Below are 16,091 nucleotides of genomic sequence, written 5' to 3' on the forward strand. Positions count from 1 at the left end.
GTGGTCTTTGGTAAATCGCTTGACTTTTTTTTTTTTTTTTTGCGGTACGCGGGCATCTCACCGCTGTGGCCTCTCCCGTTGCGGAGCACAGGCTCCGGACGCGCAGGCTCAGCGGCCATGGCTCACGGGCCCAGCCGCTCCACGGCACGTGAGATCTTCCCGGACCCGGGCACGAACCTGCGTCCCCTGCATCGGCAGGCGGACTCCCAACCACTGCGCCACCAGGGAAGCCCTCGCTTGACTTTTTAAAGTCTGTTCCCTCAAATAAAAAAATAGGGCGATAATAAATACAACCTCCCAGGGAAGACTGGAAGTAGATACTTAATATACATGCACTGCTGGATTTTACTGAACTTACATAATGTGTGTAAAATGTTTGTCACAGTGATGGGCACATGGGGGAGCTCAATGAATGTAGTTAATTCTGCAGTCGCTGCTACTGTTAGATCTGTCTGCCTCCCCATCCTGGGTGTCTAGGCCTTCACCTTGTGGACAAGGTGCTTGGCCCCTAAAGCGAGCACTGGCTTCTCTGAGACCCTGGGGAAGGCTCAGGCGGAAGCCGGCATCTGCTGTGCCCGCCTCTCCATCTCCAGCTGGCCATGTCCCGGTCACTGCCTCTAACTGCAATGGACAGCGGGGATGTGGAGACCCCGAGTATGCTGGAGCCCCCAAGTATGCTGAGCCCCAGCACCCTGTGCACACTCGACATTCCAAAGTTTAAATTGCTTCTGGGACTAGCAGTGTCCCTGTAGGAGTCCACGGCTGCAGCTTCAGGACTCCCTTCACTGCTGGGGAAAATGGACCCTTGGGATTCCTCAGCCTCAGACAAGGATGACAGGTCCTGTACAGGAAGAGTCTGTAACTGAAATACCCAGGGCTCAGCCAACACAGCTGGGAGGAAGGATGTGAGAGAAACACCCACCAGAGCCTAAAGTTCCCACAAGGATTCAGGGGGAAAAAGAAGAAAGAGGGTCTCAGAGGTAAAGGAAGTCAGGCAGGGGAGTGTCTGGGTCTTTCCCTGGCATCTAGGGTCTGGTCCTGGGGTGCAGTGCAGAGTTGAGAATTGTGTCTGGGATCAGGAGACTCAGAGAGGCGGCCACAAGCAGGACACAGGTGGGGAGAGCTGGGCTGTGACGGGGACAGAGGTGGTTGGCCATGCCTTCTGCAGAGCATTTCCCAAAGATGTACTTTCCCCTCCCCTGCCTCTGCTCTGAGAAACCTTCCCGCAGCTCATGCTGGAGCAGGGAGGAGCAGCTGAGAGGCAGTGCTAGGCAGTCCATCCTGCTCTCCAGGGCTCACCACTTTCCAAGCCCCTGCCCTGCCCTTGCTGCTCCCTCCTCACAGGAACCCAGGGAGGGAGGCCCATAGGATTCCTGTCATCCCCCTCCTGCAGAGATTTCTCAGAAGAATGGTCTTCCTCAGGGTCAGAGGGTCAGCAGACCCAAGCCTGGTCCATCTGGTTTCCAGTCTATGGCTAATTCTTTCTGTTTTTCTCACTTTCCTTTCATAATTGCTAAGATTTTTTCCCCCTGAATACCAAGTAACTTGTGCCCATTGTATTAATAGAAAATGGGGTAATACTGAAGAGGTACAAAGAAGAATCCCTCCCCTACTGATTTTGCTATAATTTCCTTCCAGTAACTTTAATCCACACATATCGTTACCTAATTGAGATCATAACAGTGTGTAAAATTTTGTATTCTCCCTTTTCATTTACCATTATAGTGGAATAATATTCTGGTGTGAAAAATCACAAATATAACTTTAATTATATATTAAATATATATATATAAGTTATGTTCCATTATATGAAGTGGCATAATTTACTTAGGCATTTCTTGGTGGACAGTTATTTTGTTTCCTATTTTCACTTGCAAATACTGCTACGTAAAAGCCTTTACTGTGAGACATTGGCCCTCTACTCTCATTGATTCTGTAGAATTATTTCCCAGAGGTGGAATTGCTAAGGTGAAGGGTATGCAGGTTTTTCAGGTTTTTACTTTTTCTAGGCAAACAGCTCCTCAGAAAGGCTGTATGAACATGTAAGGGGCTTTCTGACTACACTGAGCTGCCTCCACTCCTCAGCTACCTGCTGGCTCCAGAGACAGGTAGAGGTGGGACCACTAGCCAGGCCAGGTCCTCGGGACAAGCCAAGGAGCCACACCTGCACGTACAGCCCCACAAAGGTGAAAGCTTCCATTCCTCTCCCTGCTCTCCCGGCTGGCCTCCTCTCCCTCCTCTCACTGGGCTGTATGAGTCAGAGCTCTTTCTTTTCTTCCATCCTGAGTCCCCTCCAAAGCCTGACACAGCCCTACTTTATCTCCCCTACACACACACACACACACACACACACACACAAACGCGCGCGCGCACACCACACCTGAAGGAGTGGGCAGCCACCTTTACCAAAGACTGCTCCCAGCACAGGATAGTCCACAACAGAGTTGGGATGCCCAGGGAAGCACCTGATTCAGCCTTCTCAGGATGCACATGGGGAAACTGAGACCTCAGGAGGAGAAAGGACTTGCTCAAGCCACAGAGAATACGCATGTCATGGGCAGGGGCGGGTCCCACAGCTCCGGTCTCAGTGTGCAAAGGTCTTCCTAGCTGTTCAGTTCATCCCGCTTGAACCAACTTTTATTCAGCATCTCCCACATGACAGGCACTAAGACTTCCATGGATGCAGCTCTCACGTAGGTCAAATCCTGTGTATCACTCACGCCCACACCGCATTGTTCATGGGCAGGACTTTCTATGTGCACAGATTTGTCTGCTGGGAGTGGACACGACGGCTTCTCTAACAGAAGCCACTTTCCTTGGCTTCTGCCAGCACAGCATGTCCTTGTCACTATCAAATTTTGTTTGTGACACTGACCATAATGTTTACTTTTCATTTCCTCAAAGAGCTGGGAGAGACACTGGGAGGAATGTGAGATAAGTTGGGGCAGAAGTTCATGGCGGGGCACACAGAGTGGACCTGCCTCGAGCAAACAGAAACATCCTCATGTGCTGAGGGACTGGGGGGAGGGTAATAGGCTTGCACAGGAAATACAATGAAACCCGTGACTGCATAATGAGGGAGCGTCTCCTGGATTAGGTCAATGGCTCTCTGCCGGGTGCAACTCTGCACACCCCTCTCCTCCCAGAAACATTTAACAATGTCTGGAGACATTTTTAGCTGTTACAACTCAGGGAGTAGGTGCTACTAGAAACTGGTGGGTGGAGGCCAGGGATGCTACTGCTAAACATCCTACAAGGCACAGGACAGCCCCTCACAACAAAGAATTATCCAGCCCAAATGTCAATAGTGCTGAGGTTGAGAAACACTGGATTCAATTCAGGGCAGGAGCTGAACTGCCTGACAACACATCTGACGTAAACGCTTCCACCATGAGTGAAGCAAAGGCACGCTGAACAAAGAGAGGGATCAGAGAATATATAGAGCTGGTACTGGAGAGACAGGAGCTTTCAAAAATCTGTGCACCAAGACATCAAGGCAACTATTTGGTGGAAAGAACTCAGAATTGGAGCCTGCCATCCAACCCCAGAGTGAAAATCATTCAACCCCAATCTGTCATTCAACCCCAGAGAGAAAATCTTCCACTCCTCTGAGCTTTGGTTACTTCATCTATAAACCTTAAATGACAGTATCTTCTTCTTGGGGTGTTTCAAAGAGTGTGGCACAGAGCAGATGCTCCTTAATATTTACCACTCATCTTCCACCACGCCCCCACTCCTACACACACACCCGCTGCAATTAAGAAGGAGCTAGAGGGCTTCCCTGGTGGCGCAGTGGTTGAGAATCTGCCTGCTAATGCAGGGGACACGGGAACTCGAACAGCCCTGGTCTGGGAGGATCCCACATGCCGCTGAGCAACTAGGCCCGTGAGCCACAACTACTGAGCCTGCGCGTCTGGAGCCTGTGCTCCGCAACAAGAGAGGCCGCGATAGTGAGAGGCCCGTGTGCCGCGATGAAGAGTGGCCCCCGCTTGCCACAACTAGAGAAAGCCCTTGCACAGAAACGAAGACGCAACACGGCAAAAATTAATTAATTAATTAATAAACTCCTACCCCCAACATCTTCTTTAAAAAAAAAAAAAAGGAGCTAGAGAAATAGTATCAATGAGGATTCTGAATTTAGAGTCTGAGCTATTGCAACTAAGAGACTAGAAATCCTCTACACAAAGGCATATAGGTCTCCCTATAAACTAGTTGCTTGTACGGAACCCAAGGATGGGGTCAGAAAGCCAGAATATTACACAAGAATAAAATATAGCATAAAAGGACAAAGGAAAAACATTTCTTAGTTACCTCTGGCTAAGAAGTTCACCAATATTCCAGGGAGATGAGGTTAGAAATTAATGCTGCACAGCCTACTATCTGGTACGTGTAGTTCATATGGTTATTGATCACTGAGTTAACTGGTTAGTAAGCTGCACAGTTGTCAGCCCACAGTGTGTGTTCAATCACTCCAATCAATCCTTGTGTTGACTTCATAAAGTTCCTCCCCATATAGGAAGCTCCCTACATATTGCTATCAATCTGTATTAAACTAGGCAGATTCCAATGCTGACAACGTCAAGTTTGTGTCATTTATGGTAGGCAGACTGGAGAAGTCATCCTCCGTGTGGTTGAGTCTTTACCTGGGCTTGTCTCTGTCTGGAAGTGGACTGACATTTTATACAAGTTTTGTAGTCAGAATTTAAAGAGGCTTTAAAATTTACTGGTTCTAAGAATTGGATCAGCTTGGGGATTTTCCTCCCTGAGAATCTAAGAAAACTCAGATTAAATGAAATGTCTATACATTTACATTAAAGAGAAATCATTCATAGGATTTTCCAGCCACTAGTCATAATGTGGAGGAAAATCTCTCCTTGACTGGGGATCAGGTCCGCTGGGGTCAAATCCTGTCTCTGTCACCAACTTAGAAGGCTCAGACAGGTCACTTCCCTCTCGAGGTCTCAGTTGCTTTTATGGACAATGAGAGGATGTAGCAACTTCAGAAACACCCCTCACACACCTAGACTACTTGAGGCCCTCGCCCAATGCTGGCCCATTGTAAGCTCTGCTCCAACTCTGACCTTCTCTCATGTAAGAGCTGAGGACACCCTGCTGTCTCTTTCAGTTGTTTTTCTCTAACACACGTATGCTCCCCTATTACACAGCAGGAATGACTGCATACCAGATGCCTGGGACTCTTTTCAAGAAAGCCTGATGTGCTACTTTTGTAATTTGCTGATGACAGAGGGGGCATCACATGGAAAAAGCTAATCAGACCTCCCCCCTGGTGGGGTTCATTCTCCTGGGCCTCTCAGCCCACCCAAGGCTGGAGAAAACGTTCTTTGTGCTCATCCTGCTCATGTACCTGGTGACCCTGCTGGGCAACGAGGTCCTCATCCTGGTGACCATCCTGGACTCCCTCCTACAGAATCCCATGTACTTCTTCCTGAGGAACCTCTCCTTCCTGGACATCTGCTACACAACCTCCTCAGTCTCTCTGGTCCTGGATGGCTTCCTGGCCCCCCAGGAAACCATCTCTTTCTCCACCTGTGCCGTGCAGATGTTCCTCTCCTTTGCCATGGCAGGGACAGAGTGTGTGCTCCTGAGCGTGATGGCGTTTGATCGCTACGTGGCCATCTGCAACCCCCTTAGATACCCTGGGGTCATGAGCAAGGCTGTCTATGTGCCCATGGCTGCCAGCTCCTGGGCTATTGGTGGTGTTGCTTCTCTGGTACACACATCCTTGGCAATTCAGCTGGCCCTCTGTGGGGACAACATCATCAACCACTTCACCTGTGAGATCTTGGCTGTCCTGAAGTTGGCCTGTGCCGACATATCCATCAATGTGATCGGTATGGGGGTGACCAATGTGATCTTCTGGGGGCGTCCCAGTTCTGTTCATCTCTGCCTCTTATGTCTTCATCATTGCTACCATCCTGAGGATCCCCTAAGCTGAGGGGAGGAAAAAGGCCTTCTCTACCTGCTCTGCCCACCTCACTGTGGTGGTAATATTCTATGGGACCTTATTTTTCATGTATGGGAAGCCCAAGTCTAAGGACCCCCTCCTGGGGGTAGACAAAGAGGATCTTTCAGACAAGCTCATCTCCCTCTTCTATGGGGTGGTGACCCCCACGCTCAACCCCATCATCTACAGCCTGAGGAACAAGGATGTGAAGGCCGCTGTGAGGAAACTGCTGAGTCAGAAATCCTTCGGTCAGTGTTGTAGGAGGAGTCTTCTGTGGTTCTCACCCCCATGGAAGAAAGGACTTCAATCATTACAGCTGCCATTCTAAAGCTAAGTCAACTTAACTGGAATGATCTCTTGCCCTTAAGTCCATTTTCAGGGAATGTTTAACCTTTCAGAGTGTATTTCCTGAGTTTTGGCCACATGTCTGACATTCAACAGATGTCAGACAATAAATCCTCTAATTGAATGATGAAGACATTCTGAAAACATGTTAAAACCAAGGAGACAGGGACCATTAGAGCAAGCGTAATGGCTCGTGTTGTGCCTAAACCGCAGAGTTAGTTCAGAGAGGTAAGATGGCTCTCACAGCAGCTTTGCCACCCCTGTTGGAATCACAGGGAGAGTCAGAGGAACAAGGAGGAAGTAGACATTTTCATCTTGGACTTCTGTATATTAGATTGAGTTTGCCTGAAATGCTCAGAAGAGACAAAATTTGCCACATTGAAAGACTTTGGGTGAGAATAACCTATTTTGATTAAATAAATTTCTTTTTTATCTATGAGAAAATTGAGGCTATATTTTTCTTGATGCACTGCACATTTTGAAACACTGCTAGTCAATCAAATTAAATTGAAGAAGGAGTAGAGGGTTTGAATTTGACATTTATCACTTAACAGCAGTTCCCAATAGAAAAGTTAGTATTCTGTTACATAATAACTCACATTCTGAAAAAAAAAATAGATGACAGGTAGATAGATAAAGAAAGAAATAGATAGTGGCTAAATATGTTTGAAGACTTTGGGGTGGGGGGTTAAAGTTGCCAGGAATTCTCAGAGCCTTTAATATACTAATGTACACTGCAAATGTCCAAGAGACATAAAGTCTGTAGCATTTCCTGAGCCTCCATAGTTTAGCACAATAAAACTGGGAAGCATTTTCTTACTTATGACCTTGGGCAGGTTGCTTAACATCTCTCAGCTTATTTCTTCATATTTTAGAAACCTAACCACTTTATTTTATGTGGATTAGATAAGACACTATAAATAAGTCCTCTGTAAATAGTAAGCAACATAGAAATGTAAGATATTGCTAGAAGTATTATTATGAGTGCTGCACAGTGCTAATGTGTCATGTGGAAGAGAGCAAGATATAGCTCCTATCTAGAACAATAGATACAAAAGATGGATGAGACATTTGAGATGGCAGTGGATGAACAGAAGCGGTTTTATGGCAAGTTATATTAAATTCTGAGAATACTGGAAAACTAAAAGAGAATTTAGAAAAGGAATCCAATTTTGAGAATATAGTAGATCTTGGAAACTTTTGCTTCAAGTGATATTTAGGTTTTCTTGTATTTATTAAAAATGAATTGTATAAGACAGGGATGCACATTTTGTTAATAAAATTTCACTGTCTTATGTTAATCAGTCATGTTTCTGATTTCTACTTTGCAACAGCAAAAAAAAAAAAAAAAAAGGACTTCCCTGGTGGTTCAGTGGTTAAGAATCTGCCTGCCAATGCAGGGGACACGGGTTCAAGCCCTGGTCCAGGAAGATCCCACATACCCTGGAGCAACTAAGACCGTGCACCACAACTACTGAGCCTGTGCTCCAGAGCCTGCGAGCCACAACTACTGAGCCCGCATGCCACAACTACTGAAGCCAGTGGGCCTAGAGCCTACGCTTGCAACAAGAGAAGCCACTGCAATGAGAAGCCCGCACACTGCAACAAAGAGTAACCCCAGCTTGCCGCAACTAGAGAAAGCCCGCAGCTTTGAAGACCCAATGCAGCAATGAAGAGCAGCAATGAAGACCCAATGCAGCCAAAAATAAAAAATAAACCTATTAAAAAGAAAAAATCAAAAAAAATAAAATTAAATTAAAAAAAAAAAAAAAATCTTGCTATTGCAAATATACAACAGTGACATCTAGTGGCCATTTAGGCAAACTTCAGACACTTGTGGAGCCGTGCAACATCATCCTTAGATGAGGCTTCAGAGGTCTTCTTGTTCAACCAGAGCTACATGATGCATGGAGTTCCTCTCCAATATCCCTGACGCCAGTCATCCAGCATCTGCTTGGACACTTCCAGTGAGGAAGAATTCAATCCTTCCAGATTCTAGCTGTTTCATTCAGTCCTACTAGCAAATTCTTCCTTGAATTATACGAAAATATATCCTCCTGTAGCCTCTACCTTCCCGTCCTAATTCAGCTTTGTGTCTCCACATGAAATGTACCTAATCCCTTTCCCTCTGACAAATGAAGATAGTTCTTCCTAAGGCTATTCCCCTCCAGCCCAAACAGCCCCAGCCCTTCCTCCTGTGCCAAAATCACCCAACATTACCCAACTGGAGGTACCAAACTGTGTCTACAGCATCATCTCGTTTATTCCGGCAATTGAAAGGATGTGATATTTCTGAAAATACCTTGGGAATAATAACACTGCTAAGCTAACTGTATTTCCCCAGGGTAACTGAGATCAGACTGACGCTGAGAAACACCGAGAACAAGTCTACCTTCTTAGTAGGCTGTCCTCTACTTTCTTTTCCTCTAATGGCAGCTGTATCCTTTTATATTACAAACTACATGATCCTGATGTAATTATTAAATTAGAAATCACATAAATTGTTTTCTCTAGGAACAATGTCTAACCCTACTCCAACTTCACATTTCTTGCCTTTCAATGTCAGTCACCTTTCTTCTAGCCGACGCTTTCAAAAAGAACAAGATGCATTAACAGGAACAAGAAGAGACAACCAAACTGAGGAAATTTTTCACTGACTTAGGTCATCAGTCTTTCTGAAAAAGTATTGATATGATATCATACAATATAGGAACTCATTCCTAAAATCCCCCAAATGAAAATGACTAGAATGGATAAATTCTTTGGGGGGACAGGAATACTATCACATTATTATACTTATTCAAACAAATGTATTATTTCAACTTTACAGTTCTGGATCTGTGCTTTTTCAGGCTTTTATTTTAGCGACCAAATCCCCAATGAAATCTTTAAGCTGAAACTTCAAATATAAAGTGGATCTGCTTTGGCGGAAGCAGGGCAGGGCTGGGGGCACAATGGAGGTGGGAGACAGTGGAGGGAGGTGGGTTCTACCTGCTCAGCCTGCCCTTCATCTCCACCCTCAGGGGTCCCCCAATCCGGATGGACCACCCAACTCAATTATGATGCATGCCACTGTAGCCAAGAAAATTAAACACTGTAAAAGCATATTTTTGCTCTACTCTCAGAAATAAATGTGAGAATCTGGGGAAAAATTATATTCTAAGAAAATATAAATTACCCAATTAACCATTTAAGATTTAGACAATCTTAAAACACCAACTATCTAAGTAGAAATTGAGAAATTGTCAAAGATTGACCACCTGGACATGTTCTAGGCCCAGGGAGTTTCACAGGTGAATGCTATTAAATAAAAGGTTTTAAAACTGTTTAAATTATTTCAGAGCATACAGTGAGAAAGATATCTTCCAGATTCCTTTAACCAAGCCAGCATAACAATGATACTGAAACATGACAAAGAAAGTACAACTGAGAAAACCAGAGACCCATCTCACAAATGTATGTGTCTGTGTATATACATATATTATAGGTATTATACTTTTAAAATGTAAAGGTGGAAAAATTTAAGGATACCTACTGGGATAATTCATCACATTCACAGGTCAAAGGAGGAAAAAATAACCATTTCAATGGTTCCCCTGAAGTTATTTTTTAAAGTTTAACAAATTTAATTCTGAGTTTTATAAAACTTCTAATAAAATAGGAACAGGTGTGTTCTTTAACAAAATTTAAATGTCTCTAATTTTAAAAGTCTGCAACATGCTTAATGATGAATCAGTAGATCAAACCCATTACACTTTAACACTGTTCTGGAAATACCAACCATTGAATTAGAGAACAGAAAGAAATATAGAGTGAAAATAGAAGAAAGTGGGGAATAATTTTATTATTATTGATAACTTATATACTAATAATTTTATACCTCGATGAAACAGGAAAATCGATTGAAAAGCAATTTTTCTAAAATAGGAGAATTTGGGACTTCCCTGGTGGCGCAGTGGTTGAGAATCCGCCTGCCAGTGCAGGCGACACGGATTTGAGCCCTGGTTCGGGAAGATCCCATGTGCCGCAGAGCAACTAAGCCAGTGCGCCACAACTGCTGAGCCTGCGCTCTACAGCCCACGAGCCACAACTACTGAAGCCTGTGCACCTTGAGCCTGTGCTCTGCAACAACAGAAGCCACCGTAATGAGAAGTCCACGCACCACAAGAAAGAGTAGCCCCCGCTCGTCGCAACTAGAGAAAACCCGTGCACAGCAACGAAGACCCAAAGCAGTCAAAAATTTTTTAAATGTAAATAAATTAATTTTTTTAAAAAATAGGAGAGGGCTTCCCTGGTGGCGCAGTGGTTGAGAGTCCACCTGCCAATGCAGGGGACGCGGGTTCGTGCCCCGGTCCGGGAAGACCCCACATGCCACTGAGCAGCTGGGCTTATGAGCCATGGCCGCTGGGCCTGCACGTCCGGAGCCTGTGCTCCGCAGTGGGAGAGGCCACAACAGTGAGAGGCCCGCGTACTGCAAAAAAAAAAAAAAGGAGAATTCAATGAAGAAGTTGGTTATGAAATTAACAAGCAAAAATCAAGTTTTTCATACAAACAGTATGCAGGAGGAAATATTATGGGGGAAAAAGAATTCATCTATATTAGCAATGAATTGGAGGGGGGGAATACCTAAGAATAAAGTTAAGAATCCACAAAACTTAAATGAAGAAAAGCATAATACTCTATTGAAAGAATTCAAAGGAATATTGAATAAATTGAAAAATATAACTCAGATGAGAAATCTTGCTAGTGTAAACGTCTCAAGTTCCCGAAATTAATATAGAAATTCAATGCAATCCCAGTCACTAACAAGCTAACTCTAATTCACACAGAAATAAATTATACATTATATATAATACATATAGAAAAACATGTCAGAACAGCCAGAAGTATTTGGAAAAAACCAACAAGGGGAAATTAGTCCTACTAGATATCAAAATGTATGTAAAAGTAATTTTTCTTTTCAGTTTGGTACTAGTGGAGAAATAAATAGATCACTGGAACAGAATAGAGTCTAGGAATAGACCCAAATATATATGGTCATGTAATATGTGATAAAGTCAATGTGCTAATTATTAAGCTATTGTCTCTCAGCTCCAAAGCTATCCTTCTATACTATTCAGTTTTATGTTGCTGGGCTGGGATTCCAAACCACATTTCTGCTTTGCCAGCTGGCTCCCTATAGGTGCTGCCCATAGGGGGCGCTAGAGGGAGAGTGGAAGGCTGGAAGAGGAAAAAGGGACTTGCTCCTTCTGGTTTGCTCCCTATTCCCGGCCTTGTGGCCCCACAATGCCTTTGAGCAGCAGCAGTTGCTTCTTACATCAGTTGGTTCCAATGTCCTGCTTCTTTCCACATTCTCAGAATCGGGCTCATTATTCTGGGTCTCAGTTCCATAAGACCCCTCCCCAAACACCAAGATAAATTCCAGAGGAATCAAAGATTAAAATAAAAAAAAATTAAATCCTAAAAGATTCTACTAGAGAATCCTCTGAGGATTCTGGGAAGACAGCAGTTTGCTCTGTAGAATCCATAATGCGTCACAACCCAACCCCAATCCAGCTACTCTACTTTCCTAGAACAGGCAGCTGCTGAGACTCAGAGCCGTGGGCAATGCCGAGGCTATGTGAGAGTCCTAAAAGATGGAAGTGGTGCAGGAATTTTACTCCTCTGTACAAGGAGATCCTGGAGACAAGCATCACGTGTTGGGGCAAGAAGGAGAGGAAACGCTGTGGTATCTAAGAGAGTCTGCTTGGGCGATTTCTGGACCGCAGAGGGGCAGGGCTGTTGCTTCCATGTCAGGTTCGCTGGAGGAGCCCAGGGGTCTGTCTCTCTGGCCCAGAGTAGAGAATTATGCAAGTTTTACTTGCCTTGGTAGCTTGGGGCCTATTAAAGGACTCACAAGCGGCCAGTGTCTCACACCCTAACACACACGGGCAGACTACAGTGCCTGGCCCACTCCCAGGATGCGGGTGCCTGAAGAGCGCCAGCAGCAGAGCACCCAGCAGCCAGACAGAGGAGTAAACAGAACCTAGAGAAACAAGTCTCCTGATGCGAGTGAACCGCCAGAGGAACAAAAACATGCCAAGAGCACTCCAGGAGAGTCGAGTCCAGCACAAAAAGTCTTTCTGATAAGATGGCAGATTGAACACGTGTAACAGTAAAGTTAGAGAAGAAAAAACTTGATGCGATGCAACTTGAGGAGAATGCAAGGTCAGAGGAGAGTCTGGGGGGAAAAGAGGGAGGAGGTGAATAAGAAAGACTTAAAAGTGTTCAGAGAAGGAAATGCCAGGATTTGAATCCAACTTCGTCTGACTCCACAGCCCATGCCTTTTGGCTCCAGCAGCACTTACCGAGGTTTACGGTGGGGCTCAGAGCTGGAAAAGAGCGAGCACAGACCCAGCCGGCGTTCAAGAGATTTCAGGAAAATGGGGAGGCGAGCAAACAGGTACAGGTGAACTATCCCGTTCTTTCTCCCAGACGGGGGAACACACACCCTGCATCCCTCAAGTCTGGCTGAAAGAAAACACAGGAACGACTTTAGGCCCAGGGCCCTGGCAAAAAGGCTAGATGTGGCAGTTTTGCCTGCAGTTTGGCGTTCTTACCACACCTCTTAAGGACTTAGCTCACTGTTACCAAGTGTAAGACCCCTGTAAAGAGATTCGAGTTGCGGTCTCTTCCTGACCCCTCCTCTCCAGCCATACACATACCCCACATAATGACCAGTCGGTAATGACTTGCTGCCAGTATGGCTTTGAAGGTTATTCCACTTTTCAGACAGTGACTCCTTTAATTTAAAAAAAAAATTTTTTTTTTTTCAGAATAACAATGTTTTCACCCAATGACATATACTACAAGAATATTTTGACTTTTGGTTTCAGGCAAAGACACACTCACCAACTTATTTCTCAGCACAGCAGTTTCTAGCTGGAGGATATCATATGGAACAAACAGGAGCTGTTTGCCACATAGGGATGAGCCCAAATGTATTGCCAGGCGAGACGAATGAAGAGGCGGTACCTCCTGCGACTCTTCAGTGGGCCGTGCACATGCACTATTTTTTACATGTTTTGAAGCATTCGTGTTTTTATTTTTATTTTGCCCTAGAAATATTTTCTGTGATATGATTTTATTTATAGTGCAGTTTGAATGCAAGATTACCACGAACCCCCAAAATGCTGAAATATTGTTGAAGAAAATAGGGCAGAAAGAAGACTCCACTTCCCAAAGAATCCCTTCTCCCCCAGCCCCACCCACTATCAAGTCCTTCTTCCTCCCTTGGAAAGTACTGTAAACTTCATTATATTACATTTTACATATAAACTCTATTTATTTACTTTCTAACTGCTGTTTATTACATAAACTTGTTTTCATTGTTCAATTAATATATTCTATCTGTGAATATTGTTTAGGGTATCTTGGATCAGTATCCTAATTTTTCGTATTAAAATCATTAGAAAATTTTTTCCATCTATTGACTTTTTTCCCTTAGCAGAAAGGTTTTCATGAATGAATCGACATCCTTAAGCAAAGGATAGGTAGACGTTTTGCATTAGCAATGCTCTCTGAAGAGTATAAATGTAGTCACATTGCCTCATAGAGCTCGTGGCTATTATCTTCAGAACCAACTGAAGCAGCTGGAAAATTTAAGTCCTTGAGATTCATTGGACCTGTCCCTATTCGTAACATGTTGAGTTTGTTATCCTAAGGGCCAAGGTTTGGCCTCTTACCACTGACAGGAAATGGCTAGAGACCCATTGACTAAGGCCCATGAAGAATCAAGTAAACATAAAGATAAGGCTTTGTATCAGTGAAGATTAGGTTTAATCAAATATAGCAGAGCCTCACATTAGTAATGCTTACACAAGATAGCAGCTCATTTCTCTGTCTTGTATAAACATCTGCAGGGTAGGTAATCCAGGGATATTGTGGAATCTCTGTTCCTCAAAGACACCACTTCCTTCTAGTTTACTGCTTTCTTATTACAATGGTGTAGTCCTTATTCTCATAGTCCAAGAAGGCAGCTAGAGCTCCAGCTCTCATGCCGCATTACAAGTGGTAGGATGGAAAGAATGACAAAGAAGGGGAGGGTGCTGGTTAATTTTATGGGTCAACTTGACTGACCATGGAGTGCTCAGATTAAACATTGTTTCTAGATGTGTCTGTGAGAGCGTTTCCCAATGAGATTGGCACTTGAATTTGTGAACTTGATAAAGTTTACTGCCCTTCCCAATGAGGGTGGGCATCATTCAATATGTTGAGGGCCTAAATAGAACAGAAGGTAGAGGACAGAGGAATTCAGTGGGATATCCCATCTCATCGTGCCTCAGACTGGGATTTACAACATCAGCTCCCCTGGTTCTCAGGGCTTTGGACTCAGACTGAGTCTCCAGGATCTGCAAACAGCAGACTGTGGGACTTCCCAGGCTCCATAATTGTGTGAGCCAATTCCTCATAATAAACAAATAAATGTCTCCCGTTGGTTCTGTTCCTCTGGAGAATCCTGAATAATACAGAGAGCAAAGGGCATATGCCAGCCGTCCTATAAGACAGGTTTCTAGAAGCTGTCATGCTACAATTCTATTTGCAATCCATTTGCCTTAGTCACGTGGCTGTAGTTAATTGCAGGAGATGCTGAGAAATACAGCCTTAATTCTGTGCAAACACGTGACCTAGTTAAAAATTGGGGATTCTTTGATTCTGAAAGAAGAGATGACCAGATATTGTGGAAAATAAACAGTTTCTACCAAAAAATCCTCCATAATTCTAATTCTGCATTATATTGTTTTTAATGTAAGAGCTGCCACTCACTCCCAGAAAGCCCCTTGTCTACAGAAACTTACTCAGCTACACTGGGAAAAAAATAAGAGTTGACAAAATAGTTTCTTAGAAATTTTATCTCCATATGTATCTGTTTCCCAGCCAGTCGCACAATTGCCAGGACAATGCTAGCTCATGATAAAATAGCTATCATAAGACTTTGAACTATGGGCAATACACACCAAGTTTAGCTAATGTGGCATTACGAATTTCTTCATCAAGTGATCAACACATTCTTCACCTTTAATTCTCATTCAGGTTCATCAGAGATGGACCTGGGCAGCATAATTGTGATTTGGATTATGGATACTGGTTTGTCGTGTACATCTAAAATAATGAGTAATATGTTTGGATGTGGAACCAGGTTCTTTGACGGGATTCAGAAAATTAAAATGTCTTTCATCTTTTGGGACATGTTCCCAGCAAGTATGACAGTAAAGCTTCACTTTGTGTTTCTCAGAGAAGATGAAATGTATTGCAATAGTTATCACGATTCCCTATCCTATTATCTAGGCTGCCTAAGATCTCATCACGTGTTGTACTACATCAAACACACAGCCAGATGATCCACACAGTCCTATAACAAAGGCAGTATGCTCGCTTCATGCCCCCTTCTGTAAGCGAGGGATCAATAGCCATGACATACATGTATATGTTTATGTTTCAATTTGGGTCCAAAAGCACCATCATGAAATTCCCATATTATTAATTCCCCAAAGAAATTCCAGCAAGAAAAATCATCATGCAGGTACCAATGCAAGGACACTGGCTGCTATGATACAGAGAGGGACACACAACGAACATACTATAGCTGAAATCATAAGGCTTCTCAGAAAAACCCACATACAACTAAGAATTGCCTTTCGTCATAACTCTGTCAGCCCTTTTCAAGCACAAACTGCCTTCCTTGGAGCCAATGAACTTACCCCAAAACAAAGATCACCTGCAGATTTTGTTTTTATAAACT

At 44.0% G+C, this 16,091-nt stretch overlaps 1 protein-coding gene across 1 annotated transcript; it reads left to right on the forward strand.

Moving 5' to 3' along the window:
* The first annotated feature begins 5,257 nt into the window (after positions 1–5,257).
* LOC116754984 (olfactory receptor 2S2-like) lies at positions 5,258–6,293 on the forward strand. Its single transcript, XM_032633866.1, is given in 2 exon segments — positions 5,258–5,878; positions 5,880–6,293. Coding segments are annotated over 2 exon segments (1,035 nt in total).
* Positions 6,294–16,091: the final 9,798 nt, after the last annotated feature.

The sequence above is a fragment of the Phocoena sinus genome, chromosome 6 (assembly GCF_008692025.1).
Source record: "Phocoena sinus isolate mPhoSin1 chromosome 6, mPhoSin1.pri, whole genome shotgun sequence".
NCBI lineage: Eukaryota > Metazoa > Chordata > Mammalia > Artiodactyla > Phocoenidae > Phocoena > Phocoena sinus.